This window comes from Bactrocera tryoni, chromosome 2 (genome assembly GCF_016617805.1).
Source record: "Bactrocera tryoni isolate S06 chromosome 2, CSIRO_BtryS06_freeze2, whole genome shotgun sequence".
NCBI classification, from domain to species: Eukaryota; Metazoa; Arthropoda; class Insecta; order Diptera; family Tephritidae; genus Bactrocera; species Bactrocera tryoni.
The window spans coordinates 30,154,024-30,162,873 of NC_052500.1; the positions used below are offsets into that span (position 1 = coordinate 30,154,024).

Sequence of the window (8,850 nt, forward strand, 5' to 3'; positions counted from 1 at the left end):
TGTAAGGTAAAATTTTGACATTTGAAACTGAAAATCAACGCAATAGCAATCTGTGAATTTTTGTTTTGGTAATAAAATTATTAAACATAGTTGTAAAATGAATAAAATGTGTTGAAAATTTGTACTATACTCATTAAATTAGAAAAAATGCATTAATTTGCAAATTGTATGTTCTGAATTAAACGATATAATCAAACGAAAAATTAATTTCTTTTGAATTATGTCTCCTTCAAATTTCTATCGTGATCGATTTTCTCGATAATTTCAGAAGTATTTTTCACCACCATTGACAATAATTTTTCTTTTCTGTGCATCATTTAACAACAAAGCAGATTTGTTAAGATTTTCTTATGGAAAATGATGTTTTAATGTTAGAGAATTAATTAAGAACAAATAAAACAAGAATAATGGCTTTTCTACGAGGATCCCTTAATTATGTGTGGTGCACTACAAGTGTACTTGGAAAAGGAGCAACTGGGTCGGTTTTTCAAGTAAGAAAAATATTGCATATTTAACTCGGGGAGTCACTAAAGATAATGCGATAATATTCTCAAACAGGGAGTTAATAAAAATACTGGCGAATCTGTGGCAGTGAAAACATTTAATCCATACAGTCATCTGCGGCCACCGGATGTTCAAATGCGCGAATTCGAAGCACTAAAAAAACTACATCATGAGAATATTGTCAAACTATTAGCAATCGAAGAAGATCAAGAAGGCCGCGGCAAGGTAATTGTTATGGAATTATGTACCGGTGGAAGTCTTTTCAATATACTCGATGACCCTGAAAATTCTTATGGACTACCAGAGAATGAATTTCTATTGGTGCTGGAACATTTATGTGCTGGAATGAAACATTTACGTGACAATAATTTAGTGCATCGCGATTTAAAACCAGGGAATATAATGAAATTTATTTCGGAAGATGGTCAAACCATATACAAGCTAACTGATTTCGGTGCCGCACGGGAATTGGATGATAATCAAGCGTTTGTTTCACTTTATGGAACAGAGGAATATTTACATCCTGATATGTATGAACGTGCTGTGCTACGTAAACAAATAAATCGTTCATTTACTGCAAATGTGGACTTATGGTCCATTGGTGTCACTCTTTACCATGTAGCAACTGGTAATTTACCATTCCGTCCTTTTGGCGGCCGTAAAAACCGCGAAACAATGCATCAAATTACCACAAAAAAGGCGTCAGGCGTAATTTCGGGTACACAACTATCCGAAAATGGACCAATCGAATGGTCGACTACGCTGCCATCATATTGCAATTTGTCCGAAGGTCTCAAGACATTGGTAACACCGCTCTTGGCTGGTTTGTTAGAAAAAAATCGAGAGAAAACCTGGTCGTTTGATCGTTTCTTCCAAGAAGTAACATTAATTTTGCGTAAGTTCGTTTTGCATGTTTTCTTCACAAATCGCACCACTTCTGTGGAGGTTTATCTCGAACCAGACGAACAAATTGATAATTTTCGTGAACGCGTATTTCTACAAACTGAAGTACCAATAGAAAAACAAATACTTTTATTCAATAATGAGCATTTGGAAAGAAAGGTGACGTCTTCTTCCATATGTAAGTGCCTACTCAGCTGTTCAAATAAACTTTCGGTTATTTCAATTATAATTTCTTTTTTTTTATAGCTAAAGCTTTTCCTAAAACTACAGCAGAAAATCCAATATTTCTATATAGTAATGATGACAATAATGTACAACTACCCCAACAATTAGAATTGCCAAAGTTTCCAGTATTCCCAACTAATGTGTCGGTTGAAAATGATGCCAGTCTTGCTAAGGTAAGTTTTTGCTATTTGGATCTGAGTGTATTTTAGTGTTTATTTTATTTGTTTATGTTTAGGCCGCTTGTAGCGTTGGGCATGAATGCAAGAGACGTATTGACACCTTTACATCCATGGATATTTTAATGAAGCGTTCCGTAGAACAGTTCATAGCAATGTTAATAACAACTATAACTTTACTATTAAAGTATGTATCCTTTTATATTTTTGTAGCTGAACTTGCATTTAAAATTAAGAAAATATATTTTTTTTTTTTATAGAAAAACCAAACACTTGGAGAATCTGCTGACAACAACACTTGATTATGCTGATGCAGTTAAACGCATTGGGAATTTAGTAAGTATACATATATAATAATACGTATGCAATGTTCTGATATAAGTTTCCCACGAAGTTTTTGATAGATGATCAGCATGAAGAGCTGCGTCAATTTTTTTTAATATCGATCTGAAATTTGCACACGGCTTTTCTTTTCGATGTCGAATTACTATATCATATAGCTATCTAACAAAGTGAACGATCTAAAACATGTTCTTGTAAAGAAAACTTTTATTTCACAAAATAGCTCCACGAAATTTGCCATGGATTATAATCCAAGGCAACGGTGTAATCTTGAAAAAAACTTTCAATAGTACGACTATAATATACTATATAGCTGCCATAAAACTCACCTATCAAAGTCAAATTCTTGTGTGGACTCTTTTGTATTTATGAGTTGTATAATGCAGCCCAAGTAAAAATGTTTTTTATTTCTAATTAATAAATTTGTGAGTTTTATGATTTCATCTTATTTCTTTTTTTTTTTTTTAGACAAAATCGGACAATGAACTCAAACCAATAGTTTCGACTCTGTATGATCTCAAGCCCAATTTCGATGATGCTGCCGATGTTATAATGCAAATGTATAAACACTTCGTCGCTGAAGACGCTCTGAAGTGCGTACTTATATACATATTTAAAAAAAAAAACTAAATTAAAAAGTTTACACTTTTAGTGATCAGTGGTCATCTGCCATGCACGGCAAGCGGTGTCCTTGTCGCACCAGGGCCAGTCCACGTGCGAAGTACTTGGTGGAGCGGCTGCGTGATTCCTGGCAACATTTGCTACGTGATCGCGCAACACGTACGCTTACCTACAATGACGAGCAATTCCATGCTTTGGAAAAGATAAAAGTAAGCGATAAGATAAGCCAACAATAGTAATACTCTTATTTTAATTGTCATCGCCTTCTCTTTGATAGGTTTTTCGTAATGGCGATCGCATCAAAGCTTTGCTAATTGATGACGTTAAACCCGCCGTAGCGCAAATGGCCGAATGTCTCGCCGATTGGTATAAACTAGCACAAACCGTCTATCTTAAAACGCAGATATTGGAAAAAGACGTACGAGACTATGAACGTAAATTGAACGACTTACGTGATGAGTTGTATCATTTGAAGTCGGAAATGAAAGTCGATGAAAATAGTAAAGCGTCTACAAACAATAATAATAAATTATCAAAGAACGTACAGAAAAGTCTAATTAAGGTGTGTAAATTCTTATATATACATACATATATAAATATATTTCTGTAAATGTATAATTATTGTTTTTTTTTGCAGAAAATTCACAAACAACACGAAGAAGTTTTACAAATAATGAATCAAAATGCAATGCTCATTAATCGGCTTAAAGAGTTGGGCATTGATTGCAGCAGCGTGAAGCAGTTTGAAACTGTGCTAAACAAAACGTAATCAATATTTTATTGAAGAAGTAAGATAAGACTGTGAAAATAACTACACGGACTCGGGTTTATAATTTTCATATTCTATGACAGTTTTCATATATATATGCATACAAAAGCTATTTACATATTCCTAAGCGAACACTATTTCTATTATTTTTTTACAGTACATGACAAAATATTATATACACTTATTCCATATTTGATCTTTTTTCCTGAGTCCTGAGTAAATCTGTTATAGAATATGTTTTCAGTAGACTTTGAAAAACATAGTTGCGTAACCATTTTATTGAGTCCTAAAATATCCAAGGACATCGCTTTATTAGCAACTTGTGAATCCAAATTAATGCTTGTTGCAGAAGTACCTTTAATTACGTATGTATGTTTTCTAAATTTCCGGTAGTTAAGTATGTATGTATGAACGTAAGAACATAATGAAATATTCTTAAAGTTGAATTTATTATAGCTTTTAATTAATAAATTTTTGTATTCAAACTATTTTACCCAAAGCAAAACAATAATGATATCAAATGTGAACGTCTTATGTTATTATTGGTTATTCACTAGCTAGCACGTTGAACTTTGCTGATCTCTTACAATTAAAAGCGTAAAAAACGTTGACTTCGGTTCCACCGAGCCTATAATAATCGTTGTTGTAGTGGCAGAATCCATTCATTAAGCAATTTCGAGGAATGGTGCCGCGTTGACAGTCCTTGGTTGGATAAAAATCTGGATCCGTTCCGGTTACTTAGACCTGACTGTCGTCGGAACGGTTAACCACTAGCAATAGTAATATCACGTAAGCTATTGCATGTGGTCAAAATTCTGGAGATTCATCCTACGTATTTCGAGCTCGACATCGCAGGGCCATATAACTTGTGGTTCACTACCTATAAGTCTGAAGGCCTGAGAATCTTGAGATGATCCCAAGTATTGAATGTGTTGCACCTAACCGAGCTGGTATTTGGATTGAGCCTTTTACCTCATAACCAACAGAAAACTTTCCACTGACCGACATATAGTCAAAAATTAAAAAAAATTATCCAAAGCTGGGCAATAATGGCACATTCATGAGTTTTACTGCGCCAATCACTTACCTTCGCGTACTCGAGAAATATATTGGCTCAAATGATACAAATATAAAGGGTGAAAATTGCAAAAGCGCATTTCATTTACAAGGACATGGACGAGTTCTTGGTCTAGATATTTGCAATAAGGGCGAATTGATAGAATCTGGAGCAGAGTGGCGGAAAAGTGAACTTATAGTTGTGAAGGTGGAGTGCATTTCGGAACACCTTGGTTGGAGTCGCAAAGAGGTCATTCATTGCCATATATAAAGAGGTAATAGTGTTGAACATAGGCCAACCAACACCACAGTGCTACAACCGCATCTGCCGTAAACGGATATCTCTCCATCTCTTTCTATCTCTTCTCGCTTCACGGAACCTTTCACTCTCCTGCACTAAATTCACAGCGACCATAATATTGCAATCGATGGCGTTAAGACTCCGACTGTCAATAACCTTAAGATTTTACGTTTCGACAGCTTGTGTCCCTTCACTCCTCACACGACGACGAGAAATTCCTCACGGAAAGACAAAGAAATATTGTTGGCAACATACAAGGCAATCAGCTGGCCGGTCCTTAACTACGCCGCAGTGAAACGCAAAGCCTTAGACATGCCAGAGCACTGCACTCCGCAATGTAACGGGACGCCTCCGATCGAACATCTACACAGTGAGAACAGTATGCTCCTAGTTAAGGAGTATAATGAACCCCTCTCCAAGCAGTTTCTTTTGGGATGTTTCCGCAGAATCCATGGTATTGCAATTACGCTTACAGAATGTTTTGACACATCCCTAACTATAGCAACGACAACACGGCTAGTTTGAGCACGATCGTGTTAGCGTGGTCTGTGCAAAATTCCAATAAATTAATATGAATTGCGCTAGCGGCATCTGGTATCCAGTTTTTGCTTTGGTTTGCCTTAATTGGCACTCAACGTGGAATACATACTATCCATGCCAAGACCGGCATTGGTTGGTCATGAGGATCGTATAATGGTAGTTTATCACACTTTTCCACCCGGCACACTTCAGCATTATATATCGGCAATGCTAATATAAACTTGCGGAATGCAGCTACGCGCACACAAACATATTACTGCACCCTTAACACACGAACTTCGTCTGATATGGTCATATTTTTCCGATTTTGGTTCACCTATTCTTTCTGATTCAATGCACATGTCCTTTTCTCCACAAGATGCTGCTCTTTTATCTGAATTACCGATATCGTACTGCTATAACATATAGCTGCCATACAAACTGGCTGATCAAAATCGAAATAAAGATATTTTTATAAATGCTCCTGCGAAAGGCATAAGCTTCAATGCAAACAAAGTTTCTTCTTATTTTTGGTTATGTTTTTCATACAGCATATAATTAAATTAATGTAACAATTACAATTAAACGAATTAAATAATATTACGAAATTGAGCAGCCTTACCACTCAATTATATTATGATTTTAAAGCCTTTTCAAAAAATTCAACCATTAGTGGATACACATCATCATACTGTTCACTCTTTTTCCTTCGAACTTGATCACGGTAACGTTGCAATGCACCTGATATTAATTCTAACTTTTCACGGTCCGATGTATGCCCATCTAACCATTCCATCAAACGTTCATTCGACCAATTCGCGGTGGTATGCGGACTCTGAAGTTCGGCACTGGCATGACCGAACAATAGAAACAACACAATATAGCTGGGCACCAGTGAATCATTACCAACACTTTGCTTCACCAATTCTTGTGGAGGTTGTACAATTAAGAACGACATTGCACGTAGTAAGCGAGCAGAATTTCCCAAATCTGGCAAATTGGAGCAAATCGGCTTAAGTGCTTGTTCCATATGGTTGCAGTCATTATTTAGACGGTGGCGCCCGGCATCGCTGATTGGACGCAAAATGCTCATATTGTGCACAAATAACTCTATGCAACGTTTAGACAATTCATAACCACACTTCGCCACCATCTCTTTATCTTCGAAGGGGCCAATATGATTCTGCCAGACGCGGCTAATAAATTCCTGTAATGCAACATATTACGCAATAAATAAAACATAAATATTTTTCATTACTAGCAATTACAGAATGTTACGTACCTGCAACTCCTTCATGTACATTGAAGGGCCGACAGTAGATATTTTTTCGGAACTAAGTCCTGGTTCACGATGCATGCTAAGCAGTATAATACTAATAGTTGACAAAATTGAATCCATAATCTGCTGTAATATGGTGCCAATTAATATATTTGTTTGTTCCAAAGATTTCAATATTTCTTGCTGTGCCGAGGATTTTGATTTCGAAAATTGCACGTTCAAGTCGGCTAACATGCGACGCACGGAGTCTTTATAGTAATACAAAATATTCGCCAATATCACATTCTGTGTTTGCTGGAAATTTGGAATGTCAACTACTTGTTTGGAATCGGGACCCAATTTGATTTGTGACTCCAATTTAGTGCATAAATCTTTGCCACAAGCTATAAAAACCGCTCCAACGGAATTTGTTAAGCGCGCGTCTATTAGAGCAGCACTTAATTCTGTAGAAGCAACTCGTATAAATGCATCAACTGTTTCATTTGATGGTAAGTCGACACCAGCGAGACAAGCTTTCATATTTGCGGCACACTTGCTTATATAGCCCACTTCCAATGAAGAGAACATGTCATTATCGAACAGAAATTCACCATTCAAACGCTGCTCGAAGCCACGGGCTGAGGTCAACAATTTTGCTAAGCCTTCTTGCAATGTTTGCGTTACATGAGCTGGACTCTCAGTAAACGTTTTGCGTAGTAGCTCTTGCACTGCAAACCAAAAATGGTTATGGACATCATATATTTCTGTTGAATCGAAGCCAAATTGTCTTATTTGATCCAAAGCGCGTTTTAACAAATTTACTTGTTCACAACTTTCATAAAGCTCTTCATATAATAGCCAGTGTAGTGATTTCCAAAATTTGGCTCTGAAATTTTGAGTCGTGGTCAGCATAGGTGTTTTTCCAGGACCACGAACTGTGCCACTAGGTTTGGGGGAAACGGTGTTACCACTTTTGGTCAAAACGGTAATATCCGTCCCAGCAAAACATTCTCTAAGTGATTGTTCTAAGTCGGAGATGTACGTTGCTACCAAGTTATCTAACGACTTTTGCAGTAAATTGAAGTTTTTAACTATCTAAGAAAATGTGGAAAATTGATTATACACTTTATGCACTGTGAGTGTATAATAATTTTAAGTTATTACCTTTAGAGCATTAATTACTAAAGCTTCATTCCTTTCCTGCAGACCTGTTACAAGTTGCATTTGTGTCAGGTTTCTTAACTTTTGTCGAGAGCTTATAACTTCGGCTCGAGCATTTTGAACGAAATCAATTTTTTTCAAATCTTCGTCATCAACCAATTGTCCAAGTTCATAATGAAGCTCTGCTTGTTTGAGCACATCCTTCGTAGAACGTAGTTTTGCTGTCAGTGTAAGTAATGTGCCGGCCGACCGCAGAAGGTGCGACAACTCATGCAATCGTCCCAAAATACGCGTTTGGTTATCGACCTGTTGGTATTGGGTATCAATTTGAGATTTCAACTTTTGTCCAGTTCCTCGAATTTGTTCCACATCGTTAGCTAAAGTATTGAGGGCAACATCGAACCGCCCAGCATGTGTTGCCTGCTGAAGTAAAGCATCATGTTTTTCGCGTACTTGGTGATGTAGATCGTCATTGACATTTTGCAAACGTCTTGTAAGTTCCTGAATTTGCTCCTGAATTGTCGTGTTGGCATCTATATTCGTGATAGATTCGTCATCTAATTCCAAATTAGACCTATGAATGATAGATAATTAAAATAACTATAATATTATACGCAACAGCGTTATGGCTAATAGTTACATTTGAGCTTTGATTTGATACAAGTATGAAGTATACAAATATCACAGATATTCCGCAAATTTGGTTTGCAAATCAAAACAGAATGAAATACGGGATAAAATGTAAATAACATTACCAGATGATTTGAATTTTTATTTAATAATTCTTTTCAATATAGGATTGCCAATGGTTACATTAATTAATATGGGAAATAACATATAATTTGTCCAGCTACGTAAGAAACCTAACAAATCAAACCAAAATTTTATTATAAATATTATAAGGCCAAAAACAAATTTTTTATTTAAATTTTATTATTTTATTACTAAAATTTTCGTTATCAAAGATATAATTATTTCTGCTTTTTAAAGGAAACATTTTAGGAAAGTTAGTTTT

At 35.9% G+C, this 8,850-nt stretch overlaps 2 protein-coding genes across 2 annotated transcripts; one reads left to right on the forward strand and one right to left on the reverse strand.

The window, feature by feature from the left end:
• The first annotated feature begins 303 nt into the window (after positions 1–303).
• On the forward strand, positions 304–4,061 carry LOC120768626 (serine/threonine-protein kinase TBK1). Its single transcript, XM_040095392.1, has 9 exons — positions 304–491; positions 559–1,585; positions 1,654–1,805; positions 1,868–1,995; positions 2,069–2,144; positions 2,619–2,743; positions 2,803–2,980; positions 3,049–3,333; positions 3,409–4,061. Exons 1-9 carry the CDS (start codon positions 408–410, stop codon positions 3,538–3,540), a joined length of 2,187 nt encoding a protein of 728 aa, XP_039951326.1. The 5' UTR covers positions 304–407; the 3' UTR covers positions 3,541–4,061.
• A 1,824-nt stretch (positions 4,062–5,885) lies between these two features.
• LOC120768977 (conserved oligomeric Golgi complex subunit 5) lies at positions 5,886–8,567 on the reverse strand. Its single transcript, XM_040095778.1, has 4 exons — positions 8,476–8,567; positions 7,839–8,409; positions 6,699–7,769; positions 5,886–6,623 (listed from the first exon to the last, which is right to left on the reverse strand). Coding segments are annotated over exons 1-4 (2,217 nt in total). The 5' UTR covers positions 8,478–8,567; the 3' UTR covers positions 5,886–6,050.
• Between the last annotated feature and the right edge of the window lie 283 nt (positions 8,568–8,850).

What these genes read in the sequence shown, in the direction of transcription:
- LOC120768626 (XM_040095392.1), top strand. Translation starts at nt 408, where the DNA reads ATGGCTTTTCTACGAGGATCCCTTAATTATGTGTGGTGCACTACAAGT. An exon ending in CAACTGGGTCGGTTTTTCAA is followed by an intron (nt 492 to 558) that starts GTAAGAAAAATA and finishes ATTCTCAAACAG; the next exon opens with GGAGTTAATAAAAATACTGG. An exon ending in TACAGAAAAGTCTAATTAAG is followed by an intron (nt 3,334 to 3,408) that starts GTGTGTAAATTC and finishes TTTTTTTTGCAG; the next exon opens with AAAATTCACAAACAACACGA.
- LOC120768977 (XM_040095778.1), bottom strand. An exon ending in TAGTAATTAATGCTCTAAAG is followed by an intron (nt 7,770 to 7,838) that starts GTAATAACTTAA and finishes ACATTTTCTTAG; the next exon opens with ATAGTTAAAAACTTCAATTT. An exon ending in TGTACATGAAGGAGTTGCAG is followed by an intron (nt 6,624 to 6,698) that starts GTACGTAACATT and finishes GTTGCATTACAG; the next exon opens with GAATTTATTAGCCGCGTCTG.